The following is a 25,245-nucleotide window of genomic DNA, read 5'->3' as shown; positions in this document are numbered from 1 at the left end:
AACTGGTGGACTTTACCATGTAAACAATAGTGCTTTATTTGTACTTAAATTAACAAGTACAAAGCAATTTCTTGAATTCTAGAATACACTTCAAATATCATCCATACATGATATATTTATAGTCTGCAAGGTGAGGGCGGAGCAACACAAACTATAATAGTCTGAAAATTTGGTTTCATCATATTCCTTTACAGGTTGACTCACAACATGAATAAATAACACTGTGTATCACTTACAACAGTCAGTTACAAAGCAGCTCAGATGAACATGAACTTGAAAAAAAAAATTGAAAACAATATAATTTGAGTACATTATAAAATATAAAATAAACAAATGTTAGTGTTTGATAATTAGAGATTAATTCTTATAACAAATGTCACTAATTTAAAACAAGACGGACTAATTTTTCTTCCAATCTTAAACTTTATTTGAGAAAAGTCAATTGGCAATTTTTTTTTATAAAATGTAAATAGTGGAAGAAAAATGTGAAGAAAAGTAAAACAACCAAATTATCGTCGTTTAACAGCCCTACGGCTTCCAATCTCGTACTGTTTACATTGTACAATTTACCAATTCCAAAACGTAAACTTAGGACCAGTTCTTGTGCATGTGCAATCAACGAAAGTTTAGTAACATTGACTTGCAAGAGCGCCCCCCGAGGACGGCCCCTTCAGTTTCACCTCTAGAAATCCGTGAAACTGTTCATGTGGCAGAACCGCTTCACACAGCCACCTGCTTGGAGATATAGTCCAAAATTTTGCGAAAATACAAAGCAGAGTTATATTTTTGGTTGATTATATGTTTGTCTGTTATAAAAAATTATTTTCGATGAATTTGTTCCACAATTTAGCTGAAAATGTCGACGAAAGAGTGAAATTTCATGAAAAATCCCTTTGCGCATTAATATTTTCAAGATTCCGTCAGTGATACGTTCTTCCTCTCGTACCGGTGTCCGCCATTACTGCTATATTGTGTGGTACACTATAGCCCTTTGAGTGGCGGTACACGACTGAAGTCTAACACCAAATCACCTGGTGTTAGTTTGATTTGAGAAAACCGGGACACAGCGACAACAGCATGGCACAGATGCTTCCCATTCGATTCCAGGAGCACCTTCAGGTATGTTCCATTTGACCTTAGTCATGGAGCGAGTGTAGTGTAGACGAGTAGTAAAACACGCCCTCCAACACGAAGATGGCGACCTTGTTGGGCCCCACGCTCACTTATAATATCAACGTAGTATTTTTTTCGATAAGTAAAATAACCAACTCCAATTTTGAAATAAACACACAGTTGAAAGCCCACTTTACGAGTTGTAGTACCGGATATTGTCCCTGTATCCCACCCTTTATTTCACTGTTTACAGATCCACAATATACTTCATAGAAATCGGACTGAAAAAATGCGAAAGTGTGCGTATTTGTAGTGAAATTATGTATGGTAATTATTTATGGAGTGATTTTAAATGTGTAAATCGTGTTTGCAGGCAACCATTGCTACCATGTGCATCGTTCCACCATAATTATTTGACAAAATTATTATTGGATGCCACCCGGTGGGAGTCAGTGTATTTATAAACCATTCATTCACACATTCACCGGTTTCTATCTGTCACACGGGTAAAATAACCACGAAGCCCTAGAAATCAGACTACCAACTATCATTTGTAGATCAACCATTAGTATTTCTTTTTTTTTATTTCGAGAATTTCCTGATATGTTTGTCCTTCATATTTAACAGTGATCACTGACCATTGAAGCACATCATTTTTTTGGTGGGTGGGTGTGTTGGCAGTCACATGACCCATGGTTAGCTGTAACTTGTTTAGTTAATAGTTGGCCTAACAGTCTAAAGACAATTTACCTCCCTGAGTAGGTAAAATGCAGAGTAAATCATCATTGAAATGCTAAATATATAAGTAGATACATTGGAGTTGCAAAATGTAAATATTAAATCTTTGTGTTGTACCTCTCTTTAAAAAAGTAAAATCAGGCATCCTTGAACACTAGTACTCTGGTAGTGATTTTCAATCCATTATGTCATAGCAGAGACATTTTATCAGAACCTTCAAAATAGAAGCAAGTATTCATTTATCAATCACATTACACGCAATAGGATAGCTATTTCAACTATTAGATAAAGCTAGCAGTCCATTTACTGCTGATTTCAAATGAAAGGAGAAAATTACAAATACTAAGTGAATGCCTTGGTATAATCCAATTGAATATGCTAATGCCTTATATCAACTAAAAAGCATACAGATAATTTGTAGTGAATAGTGGCTGGGTCACCAGTATGAAAATAATGAAGTGGTGGTAGATATTTCTTCAAGGCCAAATTGCTGCCAATAATGTCAAACTTCTAAAAATATATCATTATTTGTAGACGGTCTGACATTATAAGGGGGAGTGACTTTCCACTTCCATGGACAGAGACTGAGCACAGAATTTCTGAATTAAAATTGTACTCAAGGATATACGTAGTTGCTTGCACAAAAGCCATTCTTCTTTTTTTGGTAAATACAATACTTGTAAAAATATCAGCTTACTTCTGAAGGTAAAACTGCTATTGTTTAATACAGGAAGCTGCTTTCAAAAGCAAATGTATGCTTTTATGGCTACCAACTCCAAAAGTTCAAAGGTGAAACATGAACATTTTTGGTACATTGCTAATATGATTATGATCCATATAAATTACAAGCTACTGCACAGCTGAGAGTCACCAGATATGAAATATGACAAATAGTATTATTTAATGTTCAATATTGACAAACACTCCATGTTTCTATGGATTTCTGAACCTTCAGAGCCACTCCTCATGAATAATTAACCAGATATTATGATGTCATCATGTCATGTTCCAGTTTCTTTACGCATTGATACATGTGCCTTATGATCTGTGTGAGGAAATGGGGCCAATTATAGTGAATTTTCTCAAATTAAATGAAACATTTTATACTGAATTATTTTGTTCTGTATCAAAATTTGAAAATATCTCCTGAAAATTGAAGCAAGTTAAAATGAGTGCGACGAGTAATACTATAGTGTAAAAATAAATAATGGAAATAAATGTGGGCATTTTTTGTAACAGTGATGTAAATATTATGTGTATACAGTACCGAGACAGTTAAAATGTGTAAACTTTTGTGTAAATGTTTTAATAACAGTATCAGTTTTGTATTGCTTGACTTTTGATTCATGATATCATTTCCTGTTGAGGAGAGGTGTATTTCAGTGTGTATTTTAATATCCTCTTTTTACCCATTGTGAATTAGTATGTGTATCCTGTTCTATATTACTATGTAAACTCTGTAGTATTGTACTACAAGGTTATGGTCAAGGCCGTACAAGCTTACACATTGTAGTTTTCTTCCATACTCCAGTCACAATGATAAATTCCATTAAAGAATATTTTTTGAAATGTTAGTGTAGGAAATTACTAAAATACATTTCTTGGGGTATTTTATTTTAGATATTAAAGATGAGAGAGAGTGTTATATATGTGATAGTATCTATTGTAAAGTGCCAGTGAGCATCACTAGATGGATACTAAGCGCTATATAAATCTCTCTTTTGTTATCAAATAAGAGGTTTTCTATATGATATTTTTTTTTAAATATATGATTTATACAATAATGTTTGCTACTTTGTTGGCTTTCAGCTCCAAAATGTTGGTATCAATGCAGCCAACATTGGATTTAGCACGCTGACCATGGAATCTGACAAATTTATCTGTATTCGTGAAAAAGTGGGTGATCAAGCCCAGGTAGTGATTATTGACATGAATGATGCACAGAACCCCATCAGAAGACCTATCTCAGCTGACTCTGCTATCATGAATCCAACGAGTAAAGTAATTGCATTGAAAGGTAAGTAGAAATGAATGATGATTAATTACTCAAAGATTTGATAATTAATTGGCATTCTTGATAATAGAATTATGGTCATGTGCACTTTCTAAAGTTAAAATGACCGAGATTTATTTTTGCATTCTCCAGTAGTTATTAATTTGAACGTACATTTTTCCAACTGAAAAGTATGCAATTATAACAAGTGTATGACATAGAATATCAAATTAAATGTTGAATATTTGTAATTATTAGATGTGTTCTAAAGAAATATAAACTCTTTCCCTCACAGCTGGCAAAACGTTACAAATTTTCAACATTGAAATGAAGAGCAAAATGAAGGCCCACAATATGGTGGAGGATGTGACATTTTGGAAGTGGATTTCAGTCAACACCATTGGTTTAGTGACAGACAATGCTGTCTACCATTGGACAATGGAAGGAGATTCCCAGCCTGCCAAAGTGTTTGACAGACACTCCAGTCTGGCAGGATGTCAAATTATTAATTATCGCACAGACCAAAAGCAGCAGTGGTTGTTGTTGATTGGTATCTCTGCACAGGTATAGACCCTTATATCTGCCTACTCCTCTTTTGGTCCATCCATATTCTCTTAGTAGCTTAGAAAGCTCACTTTCATTGCAAGTTTGTTGCCATTTCTTGAGAAACTGACTGAAGGTTTTAGAAGTGTATTGACAGATCTACTTGAGAAGGGGAGTACCCTCCTTATGATATGTCATTAGCATGCTAGAAAAGTGATTTTATCAATGTTAGTTGCCATTTGTCAGTTATATGAAACACAACCTAGTGTGATTAATATACTGTGGACTTTAAACTCTTTGGAATACACAATTTGCAAAGATGTTACTGAAATAAATGGTGAATTGCTTTCCTTTGCAGCAAAACCGTGTAGTTGGTGCAATGCAGCTGTATTCAGTGGAGCGTAAAGTAAGTCAGCCAATTGAGGGCCATGCTGCTGCATTCTCACAGTTCAAAATTGATGGAAATCCAGAGGCGTCAACACTATTCTGCTTTGGTGTCAGAGGAGCACAAGGGGGAAAGGTGAGCAAATCAAAGAAATTAGACACAGCACAGTTGTACTAACAGTAATTTATTAACCTTTCTGGCACTATTCTCTAGAACTTTTTTTTTGTTCAAAAGAGTGCTATTAGACCAGTAAATATAGTACTTTTGGGGGACAAAGTAAAGACCATTTTTGGTCTGGTGGATGTTTGATACCACTTTTGCATAAAATTTAGAAGTTTTGAGTACAATTTCAATTTTATTGGCGGACTAGGCATCTTTGTTAACTTGCAGTTGTGTGGATGGAATAATATATATATATGGTCAAACAAAATTTTTAATGTATATTTTGAAACTTAGTATACACTAAACAGTTTCATAGGAATATATACAATAAACAGTAAAGTGTTCCTGGCCATGACGTTTTGCTCAGACTTGGGTGAGCTGCCTCAGTAGATCCAATCCATAATACTAATGGAAACTTAATATAAGTTTCCAGTTACTACTGTAGACTAGAAATGAAACATGCTGAAAAAGTCGCATCAAGGGTCTTTTCATAAGATTGATTTATAGAGAGAAATTGCTTGATATATATCTGAAAAGCTAGTACTAATCATTATTTCAAATTTGTCCTTGCAGCTGCACATAATTGAAGTTGGAACTCCTCCCACAGGCAACCAGCCTTTCCAGAAGAAAGCTGTAGATGTTTTCTTCCCACCTGAAGCACAGAACGATTTCCCTGTGGCCATGCAGGTTGGTTTGAAAATGAAATGTAGATATTAAAACACCAATAAATGTCAACACATTTGACAGTTTCGGTCAAATTGAGTTCAGGATTATGATCATTATAAATTATTTTGAAAATTCTGTTAATTACAAATTCTGATTTTGCAAAATTAATTATTCTTATAACACTGAATAGTCTTTTTTTTTTTAAAGATCAAGAAGGTTTGAAAGTTGTTAAAATTATATTCATGAAGTGTATCCATTGACAAATATTTTATGATCACTAATGAAAGTTACTTTTGCTAATTTGATGTAATGTAATTAGATTTGTGGTTATAAACTTTTTTCTCAATTTTTATTTGAACAGGTCAGCTATAAGTACAATGTAATATTCTTGATCACAAAGTATGGATACATCCATCTGTATGACTTGGAAACCGGCGTATGTATTTACATGAATAGAATCAGTGGTGATACCATCTTTGTTACCGCTGCCCATGAACCATCATCTGGTATCATTGGTGTCAACAGGAAAGGACAGGTAAGGAAAGAGAACAACAGAATAATAACATTGATAGAATGTGAAGTGAACAGTTGTGCAAGATGTTCAGAATTCATTGCATTGTGTTGTGTTGATTAAGAATGAATTTGGGGGCACTGTTGACTTACTTCACCATTATACACAAAGACAGTGATATTCAAGAAATGTGTTGTGTTCTTCCTAAACACAAGCATTATTGGGAGACCTCACAATATTGATGCTGACCAAATTTTTACTTGCCCACAGACTTTCTATTGCTGATAAGATATGTGTGTTAGTGTCTGCTGTCTTGGATTAGGTAAACAGAAACAGAGAAAGAATGGGAATAAGTTTGAAGCTGAAACAGGATGACATTTATCGCATAAGTGAAGTCATTGCTAACCTCTGTTAACAGTGTTATGTAATTTACCATACATAGGTACTATCTGTAAGTGTGGAAGAAGACAACCTCATTCCATACATCACAAACACACTACAAAATCCTGATTTAGCTCTGCGCTTGGCTGTACGCAATAACTTAGCTGGTGCCGAAGACCTGTTTGTTCGCAAGTTCAACAACCTGTTTGCTCAAGGAAACTACTCGGAAGCTGCTAAAGTTGCTGCCAATGCACCAAAGGTAAGAAAGTCTGTGTATGTGTTAGAAGTGTAGAAATGTTTATTAAAAATAAACAGCAAATAAAATGAAAAATTGGGGCCGATTCTGATATGTGCTCTTTTGTGTTTCTTTTGGTCGTGTTTTGTTTGTATTCTTTGTCACATAATCATTGTCTTAAGAAATAAAAAAAAGTGTAGAAATGTTGAAAATGGTTTGTTTATTGATATTATTATTATTCACATACAAAAGTTCAGTACCAATGGAATGGAACTTAGTTTTGTGACTGATTCTGTGTAAGATTGTTCTGTTCGGTAACCTTTGACCCCAGGTGACATGATTTCTATCTGACCTTTGATGTGTAAGTGTACTCAGTTGTGTGTCAGTTCAACAACCTTTAATGTAAAGTTCAGAGTTCTGTTACGTGTACATTGTATACAATTAACCTTACAATGCAATGTATGGCTCTTGTGTGTCCTACCACAGGGAATTCTGCGTACCCCTCAAACCATCCAACGATTCCAGGGAGTACCTGCTCAGCCTGGTCAGACTTCACCACTGCTGCAGTACTTTGGTATTCTTCTTGACCAAGGCCAATTGAACAAATATGAATCTTTGGAGTTGTGTCGTCCAGTCTTACAACAAGGAAGAAAACAACTGTTAGAGAAATGGTTGAAAGAAGACAAGGTAACTATTATTGTCACTGTTTTCTTAGATGCTCAATACGTGGCTCTCTGGTACTGACGTTGATACTTACAAATGATTGGTTGATGTGTACTTGCATTTTGAAGACTGAGTTTTGACGTACAGCAAAATCATCAATGTAGAATTATTTTGGCAGAAGTCTGCAAAATACGACAAAAGTAATCGTACAATGTCTTGTTCAAAACATGAACAGAAAGGTTATCAAAAATGTTTCAGTTTCATTCTGGTATGCATTTGCATTTGTGTAGCATTCTCATTCTCCCCACTGCAAATATAGAACTATTGCTTCCTAAAAGTACTACACAACATAACACCCATTCCTTGGATTACCGCAACATTATAGTTCTGATTCCTCAACCAATTTTGTATTCCTAACAAAATGTATCTGTGTTCGTGACATGGTCATTTTGGAAAGGAACGACAACTGTTCTGAAGGGAATTATAAAGTACAGAGAGTGCAGACAGGTTAAACCTGCTACTATTCCAATAAAACATGGATCCAATAGGGAACTTGCAATCCAGACTGAGCATGTTCAGATGCAAAGGACTATGGGATTACCTGTAGTTATCATAATACCTAATGTGGAGCTATCAGTAGAATAAACCTCCTACAATTGTCATGGTAACCATGACTACATTACTTGTGGTTACTAACAATATAACAATTGTTTACGATACTGATTGATGCATATTTATCATATTTCCCATGATGCATCATTCAGTAGATTCAAGATGTAGGGTTTTCAAGTTCCAATGTGGTAGATTTTACAGAAGTTTGATTAGTACCTTTTGTGTTAATTTCAGCTTGAATGCAGTGAAGAACTTGGCGATCTGGTAAAACAGAGTGATCCAACTCTAGCTTTGTCAGTCTACCTGAGAGCTAATGTTCCAAATAAGGTAAGTTTCAAAGCCAACCTTAGTCATTCTTGGTGCTGCTTATGCAGCAAAATAACTAGATGACACTCAAAACATATATTTTCTGACAGCTTTCACTTATTGTAACTAGCTCTTTTCTGTCAGTTTTTTTGGACTGAAAAATTTTATGTATAATTTTGCATGTTTCATTTTAATATGAAGTTCATTTTACTGTATATTCAATTGATATTTGAACTCTGATCTCATCTATTCTTTTGGTCATCCAATGCTACAAAGTCCACACATTCATTCTTACAATGATTGTAATTTGTGATTTTTTCCTTTAATATGTGGACTAAAACTTTCAGTTGTAACTGCATGTTTTACTCCAAAGTGAAATTTATTGCACTGCATATTCATTGGATGTATAATATAAACTCTTCTGGTCTGTATCTGATAGGTCATCCAATGCTTTGCTGAGACTGGCCAGTTTCAGAAGATTGTGCTGTATGCCAAGAAAGTTGGCTACACACCAGATTACATCTTTTTGCTCCGTAATGTGATGCGTATTAGTCCTGAACAAGGTCTTGGCTTCTCACAAATGTTGGTAGCTGATGAAGAACCCTTGGCTGACATCAACCAGGTAGGAATAGATGCAGAAAATATCAATTGTAATTGCCACTTCGCAATAAGGGATTTTACGTCTCCTTGCAGATCTCGCGAGATATGCAAATATGCCTAGCAACAACGGTTGTCATACATGTGATTGTGGTCAAACTTCCGCCTTGGCCATGTGATGATGTTGAGAACAATAGCGTTGCTAAGCACTTAACACTTTCAGCTTGACCACCCTCACATGGTTGCTATGGATGCGATAGCTCACGTGAGATCTGCTGCAAGATGAAAAATGGCTTATTCAAACTGAGCTCCCCAGTTGACTCTAGGAATGAAGGATTATTTGCAGTTTTAGTATTACTTTGGGATACTTTCTATGAGCATCTGGGTAACCAAACTGTTTGACAGATTGTTAATAGTAGTGGTACATATAGTAGAATATCATTTTCCTACAATGTATCATTAAAGATGGCCGATTTCAAGTTCCCAGCAGAAAATGTGCTGAATCTGGCTGCCAGTTTCAGAACAAAATGTGAGGAAATTTGTCAGACACATTATAATTTTAGGTTTTATACAGAAATGGCAAAGAAAAATAAGAAATCCAAAGGTTAGAGAAACTGCCAAATTTCCAAGTGTTCGATAGTTTGTAATGACTTGTGCTGTTTTGCCAGAAGAATTTAGTACTTTGTCTGTTTTAAACACTGCATCATTTTTCAATTCTTTCACAAGTTAGTTACATGTATTTATTCTACATTATGAATCCAGATTGTGGATGTCTTCATGGAACAAAATATGGTACAACAATGTACATCCTTCTTGTTGGATGCATTGAAGAACAACCGTCCATCGGAAGGACACCTACAGACCCGTCTGCTTGAAATGAATTTACTGTCAGCTCCTCAAGTGGCAGATGCTATTTTGGGCAACCAGATGTTTACTCACTACGATAGAGCTCACATTGCCCAGCTGTGTGAGAAAGCAGGATTGCTACAGAGAGCTTTGGAACACTACACAGATTTATATGACATCAAGAGAGCAGTTGTCCACACACACTTACTCAACCCAGAGGTACGAGTTCAAATTCCATTGCTCATTCTATAAAGTACAGCAGTTGAAAACATTTATACTGATGAGATGTCAAATTGGTTTTATGCATAATATTATCAGTGACCTACATAGGAAATATTGATCATTGGAAAATTTGTATCAGTCAATGTATTGTGTAAATTTTCTGCATTTGTTCATATGACATGACTACTTTACTATAGAATTGCCATAAGATCAAATTAATCCTGTTTTTCCCAAGTTGTAGTTTTTTTGTGCACAAATAACCCCGCTCCCATATCTTCTCTGAATTAGTCTGAATCTATACCAGTAGAAATATTTTGTAAATATTAGCAAATGTATAATAAGTCACGTAACGATGAAAAAATTGAAAATGGGGAAGTAGAAGAATGCTGATAATAATTGTGCAGCTGTCAAAATGGAAATTTCCACACTTGGTAACAAACAATATACAAAAAGAATTATTTGAAAAATAAAGTTGTTTATCGTTAAGTTTAGACTAAAGTGTGTCATGTTGTTCAGCCCTATCAGGCTTCTTAACCACTGTAAGAAATGTCGTTGTGTTCAGCCCTATCAGGCCTCTAAACCACTGTGAATTTTAGCTGATAGTGTGGCATGATTGTCGTATCTTGCAGACTACAAAACTCCTGGTTACTTTCAATAAATTTAACAAAAAATGTTGTACTGTTTTTCTCTGTAGTGGTTGGTGAACTATTTTGGTTCCCTTTCTGTTGATGATTCTCTGGAATGTTTGAAAGCCATGCTTCAAGCAAACATTCGTCAGAACTTACAGATATGTGTCCAGGTTGCAACAAAGTACCATGAACAGCTTAACACATCCTCTCTCATTGAGCTGTTTGAATCTTTCAAGAGTTTTGAAGGTAAGTACTACCCAGGTCAAGTGAAATATAGATCATTTGCTGATGGTTCTGTGTTATCACGTGGGTGAGTTAGAGAGTAGAACACATGATGGTCAGTGTGAGGTGTGTTCATACAAATTGTATTAGCATCTGAAATTATATGACATCGCTCGCCTCGTACAAGGATATGCAAATCTTGAAGATCAGCTTGAGTTCACTTGGGTCTTCAAAATATACACATCGGCACATGAGGCTAGTAATATTACATAGTCTAAACTCGCCAGACCTTTTGAATGAACAACCCTCTTGAGATCTAACATTATAGTTGAGCCAATTTAGTGTCCGTAATCATGTGTATTGTAAGCCTTTATAACATCATAAAACACTGCATTATCTACTGTAAGTAGATCATAGACTTTCCATTTACCTTTGGTGTGAGAGATTTAGTTATGCCCAGAGACTTTTCCCAGGAAGTGTTTTATATACCAAAAAAATGGAGACCTCAGAGCATTTTTTGTCATCATTATATAAAAAGTGTCTTGAAAATCTCCAAGATTAATCCATGTTCTATAGACAAGTGCTTGGTTTATGTTCAGTGGCCAACTGCTTCGCTTTAGGACATACATTTTATGAAATATATCACTACATAAAGAATGTTATAAGATTATGGACTTGATGAACAATCGTTTCTCAAATTGTAGATGTTGTTGTCACAAGAGATTGAAATTTTATAGATACTAGTATGTCGCTACATATATGTCTGAGTGACAGATACTTGTCTTGTAGACATATCTCATTTGTATACTTCTTTCTTTTAGGCCTGTTTTATTTCCTGGGTTCCATTGTAAACTTTAGCCAGGATGCCGATGTACACTTTAAATATATCCAGGTGAGTGTTGTATGGCTGATTGTTTCAGTCTGTGTTAAAAATTACTTAAAATGGTCGATTATTAAGATTGCATAAATTAATATGCAAATTGTTGGTGACTTCTGGCTGCCTGTCTATATTTTCTGTGCACAATTCAGTGACATTAAAATGGAGACCTCAGAGCATTTTTTGTCACATTATACAGAAAGTGTCTTGAAAATCTCCAAGATTAAACCATGTTCTATAGACAAGTGCTTGGTTTGTGTTCACTGGCCAACTGCTTCGCTTCAGGACATACATTTTACCAGACCGAGATTGTTTTACACGACAGAGATGATTGTCTATGAAAACATTACAGAAGACTGAGAAAACATATGTCATTTACATATTTTGTTGTTTTATTTGCAGGCTGCCTGTAAGACCGGCCAGATCAAAGAGGTGGAACGCATCTGTCGTGAAAGCAACTGTTACGATCCTGAACGTGTGAAAAATTTCTTGAAAGAAGCCAAGTTAACCGATCAGCTGCCATTAATCATTGTTTGTGATCGTTTTGATTTTGTACACGACCTGGTGCTTTATTTGTATCGTAATAATCTTCAAAAGTATATTGAAATCTATGTGCAAAAGGTGAGTTTTCAGTGCTCAACCACGAGGATGTTTCTAAGAAAATGCCAACTTCAGCAAATTTGTAACAAGTTTCATCTGTAATAATCCATGTTACGTATAGATTAATAATCCTAAGAGCAAATCGAGCAAAAAAGGACAAGTGTGTAGATATTAAAGAAAGAAATTATAATTAGTGTCATCATAGATCTGGTGAGAGCCTCGGAAATAATCCAGTCTGAGCATGTGTAGTCCACGACTTCAAAAGAAACAACCTAAAACTTTGAGGTTTGTGACAAAATAAAACAAGTAAATCTTTGTGTCATGATTTTCCACATTATAAATTCAGTATTGAAGATAATTTATTTTATGATTTGATTTATTTTTTGTAGGTGAATCCCTCACGTTTACCTGTGGTGATTGGTGGACTCTTAGATGTAGACTGTTCAGAAGATGTCATTAAAAGTCTTATCATGGTTGTCAGGGGACAGTTTTCTACTGATGAACTTGTAGAAGAAGTTGAGAAGAGAAACAGGTATGTCACAATCTCTTGAAAAAAGTTAAAAAATTTCAGGTTAAGTTTTCATGTTTGTGTTTTGAACAAAAGTTCAAATCGATACTATGGTTGACCAACACAGTTGAATTTCCATTTCATGAAAACAGGGATGTCATAATAAATTCACAACTTGTAAAATTAGAAAAAACAGCACCTTGTAAAATTCCCTTGTTTTGTATATCAAACAAGTCCTAGCATTACAACTGTTTGTGCTGTCAAGATTTTGTAACTATGGTGATATAGGGATGAAACGTAGACTTCCATGCCAGGTGTCTGCATTTTGGTAAGGAGCTCAAAACGTTGTTAAACCTTTTGAGATATCAGATCGATTTCCCTTCTTGCCGTCCTTGAACATAATTTTACTGAGAATATTGAAAGGCATGCCAATTATTATAGATTTTCTCAGAAATCCATTTACAAGTCCAACTATTTAATTCTGCCTTGCTGTGAAGTTATCATGGAATTTATCGATGTAAAGGCATAATGGTCCAGTAGGTGCTGTAATGCAGAGCCTATATATGTTGTTTATTTATTGTTGCAGGATGAAATTGTTATTGCCATGGTTAGAGGCCCGTATACATGATGGATGTGAAGAACCAGCAACTCACAACGCTTTGGCCAAGATCTACATTGACAGCAATAATAACCCAGAACGATTCCTTCGGTGAGTACTAACAAATTAAATATGTATGGAAGCTGTTGGCATACTAGTCTAAACTACATTACAGTCTGTGAAATGTACAAAGACTAAGGTATTACTCTGTAAACAGGCTGAGGAATCTGCTCTAAGCAGTTCACTTTAATTCCATTATATTGCATGCGTTAAAATTTTGCTAATGCATTTGAGGTCAAAGGTCAATCCTATAAGTAGTCCTGCTACAATACCATGTAAATTAATCCTAGGCATCAGGGTTAATAACCCCAACTACCAGCAGTTTTGACATTTCAAACAAGTTTCTTGACCCTGTAGAAGTAGAAGAAAATTGCAGAAAGGATTAGCATTTATATGACTCAAGAAATATCTTGTGCTCATTGTCATTCATGCCACACAATTTCAGTATGTTACTTTGCGTGTGCATTATTTGGTCCCTGACATCAGAGCCAACCAGTAGGACTTCACACAAAATTGTTGGAGGAAATTTTCATAATGTTTGGCACATTATTACTTGGGAACTCAACTATCTTTCTTAACTTGGATTTTTAGCAAATCAAGTAATTGCAGCTTGTAATAACAGGTGTCTTTATCAATGAATTAGTGAGGATGGTTTTATTTATGTGATAACTGTGAATAAATTTTCATCAATAGTTCTAACAAAAAAAGTCATATGGTAAGCATTATGTATTGTCTTGTATTTCCCCAGAGAGAACCAGTTCTATGACAGCAGGGTTGTAGGTAAATATTGTGAGAAGAGAGATCCTCACTTGGCGTGTGTTGCCTATGAGAGAGGCCAGTGTGATATGGAACTTATCAATGTATGTAATGAGAATTCATTGTTCAAGAGTGAATCTCGCTACCTAGTCAGAAGACGTGATCCTGATCTGTGGGCTGAAGTCTTGCTAGAAAACAACAAATACAGAAGACAGCTTATTGACCAGGTATGTAGTCATTAGTTGTCTAACAACCAATGGGGATGATAGTACTGTAAATATTACGCTGGAAGCAGGTTGATTTGAGCAAGGGAGACTTTCAGTTGTATACATTCTGCTATTGTTGGGGAATTTTATTAAAATTTTTGTGTTGTCCAACCTGTTATGGAAGATAAGGTACAAAGCATGCACATCTTGCCACTAGTTTCTGCAAAATGTTTTGGTGCATTTCATCTGCAGAAACTTAATCAGGAACATCCACTGCAAGTCCAAGTTCAAATTGGAGTTTAAAAAATATCTACAGTCGGTTAATTTTGTACTTTAGATTGGACGTATTTACTTATTGGTTGTTGTTGTTGTTGTTGTTGTTGTTGTTGTTGTTGTTGTTGTTGTTGTTGTTGTTGTTTGCATTGTTATGTATTTGTAAGTTCTGAGGATTCAAGATTTATTATATCTTATTGGACATGCCCAGATAATATTTATGGTCAATTGTCAAATGTATTTATAGGGGCTGGACTAGATTAGTTGCTTGACAACTATTTCCATTCCCCCTTTCTGTTACCTATTGATAGACGTTATATTTATCTGGTAAATGTATTTGTAATTTGTAATTACTATATATTGTTGGGAATAAAATTATTATTAAATTTTTTTTTAAAAATAGAGATATTTTGTACTGACTTTGGAAAAAACGCATAGAATGGTTGTCATGTTTAATGAACAGTGTTAGAAAAGAAATATCACATGGCATTCCCCATGCGTTGATTCTGTCAAAGTTAACAGAAAGTGATAAAGGGGAAATTTGACATTGATGTTCTCAGTGTACTAATTTTGTCTTATTGTTGTATATTACAGGTTGTACAGACAGCATTATCAGAAACACAGGACCCTGAAGACATCTCAGTTACTGTGAAAGCTTTTATGACAGCTGACCTGCCGAATGAACTTATTGAATTATTAGAAAAGATTGTGTTAGAAAACTCAGTCTTCTGTGATCATAGGTATGTTTCTCTAAACTACCTCATGTAATAGTTGTATTGTATATTTCACCAGATTTAAAAATATGTACATATTAAAAAAATAAAATTATAATTATTTGTTATTCACCAATATTTTCCTTGTTCAGCCAGTGGATAAACAATTCTCATCTTCATTTTGCAGAAACCTTCAGAATTTGTTGATTTTGACAGCAATCAAAGCAGACCGTACTCGTGTCATGGAATATATCAACCGTCTTGATAACTATGATGCACCAGATATTGCTAACATTGCTATTGGTAGTGAACTCTATGAAGAAGCTTTTGCTATTTTCAAGAAATTTGATGTCAATACTTCAGCAATCCAGGTAAATTCCCATGTGGTTCTGTTAATGTGGCCTTTCTATACTCCTGAAAGGTAGAATAAAATGTCTCCTTGAATCAACCCTCTAAAGCTATGGTTGTCATTTCTACTTTGATCATTTGCAAGCGCTCTCTTTATGTACTATATTAACTTTGTGATATTTGTAGTTTATGGTTACAACATTGAGTCAAACGTTACTTTCCTAGAAGACTGAAAATATTGAACTGAAAGTCATGCCATAAGTAGAATTGATTATGTTTGTAGAAAATCTCAGGAGTAATGCATGTTCAAATGCAGATCAGTTCAAGAACATTTCAGGGGCGCATAGGTGTCCAAACCATGATAGGTTTAGATGGTGCTTACATTTTTACTAACATCAAACATTCTACCAACACTGTCAACCTTGAACTCCTGTTTGAGGCCAAGTCAGAAGTACATAGAACATAGAACATAATGTTGTGAGACTAAGTTACATATGATAGATGACGGTAAGATGACCGAGGTGATCTCTGTTACTATTTCTAGGTGCTTATAGAGCATGTAAAGAACCTAGACCGTGCCTATGAATTTGCTGAAAGATGTAACGAACCCGCCGTATGGAGTCAGTTAGCTAGAGCTCAATTGAATGAAGGCATGGTCAAAGAAGCAATTGATTCTTATATCAAGGCTAATGATCCCTCTACATACATGGAAGTTGTGGAAGCAGCTTCTACACACGGTAAGCCTTTTAACAGAGGTGTTGTTATAGTCTGGACACTTGTTTGTGAACCAAAGCACAAATCCATACCTTGCCAGTGAAACTGCTCCCTAATGTAATTACTGCTTCAAGCCGAGTATTGATTGAAAAATGTAATTTGAACATTTCGGGATGTCTTGTCATTAAAATCAATCGTGAAGTGAAAAATTGTAAAGACAAAGATCTAGGTATAAGGTAATCTTGACATTTCACTGACATGATGTTTTCTAAATTATGTCTGCAGGTAACTGGGAGGACTTGGTGAAATACCTGCAAATGGCTCGCAAGAAGGCAAGAGATTCCTATGTAGAAACAGAACTCATCTTTGCATTTGCAAAGACAAACCGCCTAGCAGAACTAGAAGAATTCATTTCTGGACCAAATCATGCACAAATACAACAGGTAAGAAATCGCCATCCCAAATACTAGTCATGTTATTTTAAGAAGCAGGTAGCTATGTTATGTATTATATTTACGAGACTAGAATAAAAAAAATGTGGCTACTTTCTGTAGAACATACTGGCTGTCAGAATAGCTATTTCACCAGTAATTGCAGCAGATCACCACATGGAAATACGTACATACTCAAAACACAGTCAAGATGTCATCATTTGATAATAAAAGCAAGTGTCATTAAATGTCATATATATATTCTGGTATTGAATATTTGAATTTTTCAACATGCCTTCTAGTTTACCATGATAAAACAATAACATAAAATAAACGTAGAGCACGTATGAGCCGAAGTTTGACAACATTTTGGATTACAATGGTAATTTATATGCATTGATGTCATCCTAGGAGTCTAATGAATGTTACTGTTAACTTTTCTTTGACAGGTTGGTGATCGTTGCTACGACGAGAAGATGTATGATGCTGCAAAACTCCTGTACAACAATGTTTCTAACTTTGGCCGATTAGCTTCAACATTAGTACATCTAGGTGAATACCAGGCCGCAGTGGACAGTGCAAGGAAAGCAAACAGTACCCGTACTTGGAAAGAGGTAAGAAGCATATGTCATATGTAGTTATACTAAACAAGGTCTCGGACGTAGACATATATGTATTTATATAAACCACAATAATATCCAGTCAGTAATATACAATTTAATCCTCCATAAGACCACTATTAATTATTACTATAATGTAACTACAGTATTTGAAAACAAAAGTAGTAATTCAAATCAAACTTCTTCAAAATTCCCATTTAGGTTCATGTTTTGCTGAGTTTCAGAACCCAGTAACAGAGAAGGGTATATATCTGTTAAAACTTGAATACATTCTCATAACTTTACCACGTTAATTTTAGTTGAAAATCCCTGTAAAACACCGGTGTTTTTGTTTGTTTGTAGATTTTATTTACTTTCTGCCTCTAGAAAAAAACTGATCATATACAATATATGATAGATATAAGCCACTCCTCACTGTCTTCGATTTTGTCTACTTCAGGTGTGTTTTGCCTGTGTTGATGGTGAAGAATTTCGTCTGGCCCAAATGTGTGGTCTTCACATTGTAGTACATGCTGACGAATTAGAAGAACTGATCAACTACTACCAAGACAGAGGCTACTTTGAAGAATTGATAGCCCTTCTGGAAGCTGCTTTAGGTCTTGAACGTGCCCACATGGGAATGTTTACAGAATTAGCTATTCTGTATTCCAAATACAAACCACAAAAGATGAGAGAACATTTGGAGCTTTTCTGGTCAAGAGTCAATATTCCAAAAGTAAGTATTCCTGATAACAAACTGGGTAGAAGGGTTATGAAAAATTTACTATTTTTTTTGAGACATTGATTTCATAAGAATGGAGCCACCACCCGTCATTCGAAAAATGCAATATTATCGTAATGAACTCAAACACCATGTTCCCAAGATTTTGTATGTGTTTTGTGTTGGGGTTTTCACATATAATGTATGCTCCCATGGAGTTAAAGTTTGAAGTGATGTTGTACCATTTTGGGTAATATTAACTGTACAACTACAGATGTGTCTATAGCTTCATATGTAGAGAATGGGCACACAAGTAAAATAAATTGAGATAGGTTATTTTGTCTTTAGGCCACAAACCAATATGATAACACAGAATGCAGTATAATATAATCAAAATGACAAGAAATAGAGAAATGTCAAGTAGACTTAGTGGTAGTCTGTAAGGTACAACATGATGGGGGGAGGGGGGGGGGCTCACACATCGGCTGGGGAGGGTGGAGCGATACGATGTATCTAACTTAGTGGATGTATTCAAATATATTTATGTAATCTCTGTCTTGTTCACTTGTTTAGGTATTACGTGCTGCAGAACAAGCTCATCTGTGGGCAGAATTGGTATTCCTGTATGATAAATATGAAGAGTTTGATAACGCAATAGTCACAATGATGGCACATCCCACAGATGCCTGGAGAGAAAGTCATTTCAAAGATATTATCACAAAGGTAAGATTAACTCATTCCAAGGTTAACTCATTCCAAGATTAACTCATTCCAAGGTTAACTCATTCCAAGGTTAACTCATTCCAAGATTAACTCAATCCAAGGTTCTTTCATGATGACTCAAAGTGTATTGGTGTATGCATTCTAGACTATCAGCCCAGGAATATCAGAGTTGCATTTGTTCACTTACGTGCTAAATGGGATACTAGTCGTGCACACATTTTTCTAGGTGTCATCCAACAGATGGTGACCTTAAACTTCACTTATACATTTCTGATTGGTGAACCCCGGAAAAGCTATACAGTGAAATATGTCCAAATTGGAATGTTTGAGGCACGTTTCATGCCTTGATAAGAACACTTAATAGGAATGATGACAACCTCTCGAAAGTATTACTCTAGAAATTTGATGTGTATAGAGGAGGAATAGTCTGTAAAATATGACTTCAGCCAGCACTCAAAAAAGTGTTTATACAGATTGATTCAAGTGCCTGTGTTCTGAGTCTGGGCTCCCTGTTAAGAAGCCTGATAGGGCTGAACAACATGACATATCTTACAGTTAGCTGTTTCTAATGACATATGTATGCGTATGTGTGTTTTGTTACAGGTCGCCAACATTGAGTTATACTACAAAGCTATTCATTTCTATCTGGACTATAAACCAATGTTACTCAATGACTTGTTATTAGTTCTTATACCTCGTATGGATCACACAAGAGCAGTATCCCTATTCTCCAAGGCCAACCAGCTGCCTTTGGTCAAACCGTACCTCCGTCAAGTTCAAAGCCACAACAACAAGTCCATCAACGATGCCCTCAATAATCTTTTAATTGATGAAGAAGATTATCAGAGCTTGAAGGCATCTATTGATGCTTTTGACAACTTTGATAACATTGCCCTGGCCCAAAAGTTAGAAAAACATGAGCTGCTGGAATTCAGACGAATTGCTGCCTATCTGTATAAACGCAATAACCGCTGGAAGCAGTCTGTAGAGCTGTGCAAGAAGGATAGGCTTTTTAAGGTAATCTCAAGCTTTCCAAAGATAACCTAGTCACTAGTAGATCAATTTACTATTTAGAATGTAATACATGATATGCTGGTTCCAGAGAATCCACTGTGTGTAACTTGTTAAATATGTCATACGAGTTAATCCTCTTTCTCCGCATAATGTTAGTACACAACTAAGTACAAGTTGGGAAAAAGAGGATTAAATAAAAAAGGCACTTTACAGTTGTACATATGAACATACAAGTTATAGTGTAATGGAGAAAAAGTGTAAGGAACTGTCTCAAAATGTCACATAAGCTCTGGAAACTAAATTCCTTCATATGGGGGGGGGGGTTGTACTGGAGTTGTGTTTCAGTGGTTAACTTCAAGTTCACATATTTGGATGGTTGGTCATGATCATTCAACTTTCACACATTCACAACATAAAAATAACAGAAAAGATTCAAGACTATACATCATTACTAGGAGTAACAACAATGCAAGTTTACAGTAAGAATTTTATTTGAGATCCATCTGTTCCACTGTTTGTGATGATAATGTGATTTGTCTTTTACAGGATGCAATGATATATGCTTCAGAATCCAGGGAGACAGAATTGTGTGAAGAGTTACTAGAGTGGTTCCTGGATAATAAGAATTTTGAATGCTTTGCAGCATCTCTCTTTTCATGCTATGATCTTCTCAGACCCGATGTCATCTTGGAGCTGTCCTGGAGACACAACATTATGGACTTCTCCATGCCATACATGGTGCAAGTCATGAGAGAGTACTTGACCAAGGTAAGGTTCCAAACTCGGCCGTGCACTGGTCTCAGATCACCAGAAGTGTGACGTCTGGTCTACTGTAACAGTGTTAGCTGAAAAAGGATCATTTAAAAGAATTAGCAGGACTGGTCTTGCACTGTGATCGGTATGATTACCCAACCCACTTGTTGTCCCTTGTGTCTCACTCACAACCAGCTGTGTAAAGAGTATGTTCTGTAACACAGCATTGGAGAAGTGTTGGCAACTCACACACTTGACATTGCACTTGTACAACTGGTTTTATGTTCGTTTTGCTCATAGTACTGCCCCCGTGTTCAATAAAAGCACCCGAATGTACACAAAATATTTTACTTTGAAAGTGTGTTTATTTGGTTTCTGCATGTTATATCTTTGCTTTGTGCATGTATCTATTAATAGTGGCAACCTTGTTCTACTTCCCCCTATCCTTTCCCCCTCGCCCCCATGGTTAGTATGACATCCATAATTGCATGTTGTTGTACTGCATCATTTTGCACTGCTCATTTTCATTCTGTATGTTTATAACAGGTTGACAAATTAACCGAGTCAGAAAGTATCCGTAAAGAAGAGCAGGAGGCCCAGGAATCACAACCCATAGTTTACAGTAAGTAACCTGCAAAAAACTCAAAAAGTCAAAAGTAAAAAAAAACAACCCCAAAAAACAAAAACAAAAGAAGCCTCCCAAATGTCCTGGTCCTGGTGACTGGCTCCCTTATTCATTTTGCACAGTCTTTGGTTTGGTTTTCATCTCTCACAGACATAGTTTAGTTTTGTTGGCTTTATTAATTATTTTGATGTATGGCTGTGTTTTGATTGCTACTGCTGCTTAGAACTTTTGCCCTTTGTTCATACTCATCTGATCATTGCATTAGCACAAAAGATGTATTATAGTTTGCGTTTTGCTACTGACATGGGGTGTGGTGAAAAGATATCCATGGTGTTGATTTTCAGACCTATGGGTTGTACATACTGATACATTATTACTCTTACTTTACCACTGATTGACAGTATTCTGTTCTCAAAGGAAGGAAAAGAGCACATTGTGGAAAACTTTGATTTGACAAAATAATCTTTGTATTAACCTGACTTGATCCAAGCTTATAAAAGTGTAAACATTTTAACCTTTGATGAGCTAGAAAGCACCTAACTGACATCAGACGGCTACTAAACGCCAACACATCACCATTATTTGGCTGTCATACTAATGTACAATTCAATGATTTATTTGACAAAATTTAACTGTTTTCTTACCAAAAATGTGATGAATCGTGATCAGCTGTGATCAGGTCATGAAATAACTACTACGTTGTCCTGTTTTGGTAAAAAGGTATTCAAAACATTCAAATCTAGACAACGTAATTGCTGTGTATTTTAAGTTGTGTTTCCCATGCCATGAATATTTCTTGACGGATAAACGTCACATTATCTCTGTTTGTTGAGATACAATTTGTATTGGACAGTGTTCCATTAGAATTATGTGTAGCAACTTCATTGATAACTGATAATTATTCAAAGTAGAGTGTTTGATGTCTGTCTTCGAACCTGAAAACACAAGATTTTGCTATTTCCTCCAGTGCAAAGTGTCCTGTCTACGAAGAATCCGCTATAAGACTTGTCCAAAGTCATACAGGAATAATGTCAATGCAGTCTTGGAAAATCATGTAATTTGTCATTTTTGTGAAATAAAAAGAGACTGGTAAATAACTGAAATCTGTCTATATCTTTCCAGATGAACCGCAGCTTATGATTACAGGAGGTCCACAAATGGGCATCCCTCCACAAGGAATGGCAATGCCACCTCAGAACATTGGAATGATGCCACCACAACCTGGATACGGTTACGGAATGTAGTCACAATATCTAGGGATAGAGTCATAGATAGAAAATAAATTATATTCTAGTTAGGAAATGAAAAAGATGACTGTGGTCAAATGTGTGAAGTTGAAGAAATACTTAAAAACTATATAAGCAGATCGAATGTTCTCTGACTGCGCACTGTATAGCCCATAGCTTAGATATCATGCGTCTTTAATACTTGTGTACCTCTGTTAGTTTATATTACAATAATGTGCAAATAATGTGTGAGTCAGAGATGAAGCTTTTTATTTTTTGGTGTCTGAATGAACTGTGCTGTGACGCTAGCTATTCCTTAGTGCAAGTCACAAAGTGAATTTTGTGATAGGAGAAATATAAAAAAAAAGAGAAGTTTGTCGTGGAAGATATGTTTTGTTGATAAATACAGTTGAAGACAAAGAAAATGGTGATAATCTATTGGAGGTGTATGTGGATCAGATCGTACCTCCTGGACCGTATATGGAATTTGTTGTAAAAAGTTGAGCTGTCAAAATATTGTAATTTGAACTCTTGTGTATTTGAAAAGAAAAAAAAATCAATCTTCTAATCTTTTTTCCAGCTTTTACACTTCTTGAAACTCTGGTACCTGTGACTTTTGATTTTCAATATCTATATACATAAGACTTTAGACTACCTTTCTGAGATTGTGTTCATTCTAATTATGGTGTAATTACATGCTTTCTGTTCAGTGATCTTCACACATTTGTGTTCACAGTTAGCCTCCTGAAAAAAAAAATATCAAAAAAATAAATAAGTAAAATACAATAAAAATATTAATTGTAAGCATGAAAAGTAAATATATTTGATTGTGTATTAAACCTGGAGGGAAATGTTCCCTTTGTAATTTTAGTATGCTACGTATTATGAGTATTAAATATTGGTAAATGCAAACATTAGCCCGCCAGCCAACAACCAAACAAACAGGCGGGCATTGCCTGTGTTTTATGTTGTTCCATGCTGTGGTCCCAGAAATTCATTAGCAACCAGGGTGGATGATGAATCTGTAATTCTTATACAAAGTGTAGAACTGTCCATGTGTTAACCACAATAAAGACAGAAAAAAATAGCATGGGATGATGCTTTATTTTTGTGTGAGTATTGTGTGCGAGTGTTTCTGTAAGACTTGCCAGGTAATCTAGCTGTGACATGCACGCGCACACACACATACATGTAACACAGACCAGCTGGGTGGATTTGCCCATCTCCAGGAGGTTAGAGTTTGCTTTGGGGAAGGTATACATGCCCAGTTTTGTAAGAAGTTGTAATTGGAATGTTGTACACTGAGCAGCTTGTCGCCAGCATTGCATGATGAGATTGACTTGCTTAACTCTGCTTGTGTGGTGTGTGTGGGTCCGTGACTATATTTTGACTTGTCACTCCATCCCCTAGCCATGCTATAGAAACACCCATAGCAAAACATGGAAGTCATAGTAATTTGACAGTTGTTGAAAATGAAGCCACATATCAGTACAGAAAAGGACAACGTTTTACATGATTCGGTGCATTTCAAAGTTTTGTCCAAAAATATGGTGTTTATCATGTTTTCCACTTTGAAATCTGTTGTCAGAGGCCATTTTGATTTACTTGCATACCTATTACCATCACGATTGGCAGATGTTTACATTGACAGGGTAATGTGTTATTTGGTCAAATAGCCTGTCCTGGGTTTTACATGTAATATAACTGCACTATTATATAAAGGCAAACTGGAAAACTTTGATATGGCACAGACAAGGAAGTGAGGATAAGGGTTGGATGGACTCCATGGTTGGAAATGGGAAAAAAACAGTCAAACAAAACACTAGTTGTGATGGTAATATTGAAAACTTTATTTGAAATATAGAGAAAATATATGGAAAAAAATATTTAATTCTCGTGGAGGAACTATGTTATATCTTTATTTTATTTTTTTTATTTATTGATTACACGTAACAAAACCCTGGGGATTTGTTAAAGGTACAAAAAAAATAAAATTTGGAAAAAAAATCATAACACTTATAGGCTTTTCAAAAGTAACATTACACATCACAATAAAGACTACAAAACAAAACAAACAACAACAACGAGTTGAAACATAATATTAATGAAAAAATAATAATGAAGGGTAGTTAGACATTTCAAATTATATATTATAAGTGTTTTGTAGGATTGCTCCCTTTTTATATTAGTCAGTTTGATATATTTTCCAAGTGCGATAATTAGATTTTTGTTGATATCGTAACGCACGAGGGCGTCATTTCCCACTTGAGGAATGTAAAAAGAACAACCATACCATTCGTGAATAAGTTGCAGACGAAAATTTTGACGAGTATAAAGTTGGCGTCAGATTCAGATTCAGATTCAGCTAGCGTCATATTGAGCGTCAGATTCAGCGTCAGATAGCGTCAGATCCGAAGACACCCGACGGACTCAATGAAACCTGAAATAATACTGTTGAGACTACAGGGAAAGATTCCGCTTCACAGCCTTTTGATGGAAGTTGGAATGTCTCTGCTTGCACAATTTTTATTTGGGAAAAATATGTGAAATAGAGTTGAAATACTTACAACCGAGACATTGATAGCCCCAAGTTCAGTCACTGTATGTTCGTTGGTTGATACGTTTTGCCAATAATGTACATGGTGTCAGTAAAAGCTAAGTTTACGTATACTAATA

General features: G+C 35.5%; 1 protein-coding gene across 2 annotated transcripts; it reads left to right on the top strand.

Moving 5' to 3' along the window:
* The first annotated feature begins 944 nt into the window (after positions 1-944).
* On the top strand, positions 945-23,656 carry LOC144449398 (clathrin heavy chain 1). Of its 2 annotated transcripts, XM_078139927.1 has the most exons (28): positions 945-1,119; positions 3,661-3,868; positions 4,140-4,408; positions 4,746-4,907; positions 5,508-5,621; positions 5,962-6,135; positions 6,554-6,751; positions 7,214-7,414; positions 8,237-8,329; positions 8,748-8,930; positions 9,668-9,970; positions 10,668-10,848; positions 11,646-11,716; positions 12,104-12,322; positions 12,691-12,833; positions 13,396-13,518; positions 14,216-14,450; positions 15,297-15,442; positions 15,603-15,786; positions 16,308-16,500; positions 16,763-16,920; positions 17,358-17,522; positions 17,968-18,243; positions 18,802-18,951; positions 19,555-19,968; positions 20,512-20,733; positions 21,265-21,340; positions 22,466-23,656. In XM_078139927.1, the coding sequence occupies exons 1-28, from the start codon at positions 1,078-1,080 to the stop codon at positions 22,585-22,587; spliced, it is 5,025 nt and encodes a 1,674-aa protein (XP_077996053.1). In that variant the 5' UTR covers positions 945-1,077; the 3' UTR covers positions 22,588-23,656. The 2 variants fall into 2 exon arrangements, with proteins under 2 accessions (XP_077996053.1, XP_077996054.1); XM_078139928.1 differs by lacking the exon at positions 21,265-21,340.
* The last annotated feature ends 1,589 nt before the right edge of the window (positions 23,657-25,245 follow it).

The sequence above is a fragment of the Glandiceps talaboti genome, chromosome 18 (assembly GCF_964340395.1).
Source record: "Glandiceps talaboti chromosome 18, keGlaTala1.1, whole genome shotgun sequence".
Classification (NCBI taxonomy): Eukaryota; Metazoa; Hemichordata; class Enteropneusta; family Spengelidae; genus Glandiceps; species Glandiceps talaboti.
The sequence above is the reverse complement of the archived record's forward strand: the minus strand, read 5'-3'. Positions and strand labels throughout refer to the sequence as shown.

Excerpts from the sequence above, each read along its gene's own strand:
- LOC144449398 (XM_078139927.1), top strand. The coding sequence starts at position 1,078 with ATGGCACAGATGCTTCCCATTCGATTCCAGGAGCACCTTCAG. Across the intron at positions 4,908-5,507 it reads GAGGAGCACAAGGGGGAAAG|CTGCACATAATTGAAGTTGG; the intron begins GTGAGCAAATCA and ends TTGTCCTTGCAG. Across the intron at positions 13,519-14,215 it reads AACCCAGAACGATTCCTTCG|AGAGAACCAGTTCTATGACA; the intron begins GTGAGTACTAAC and ends GTATTTCCCCAG.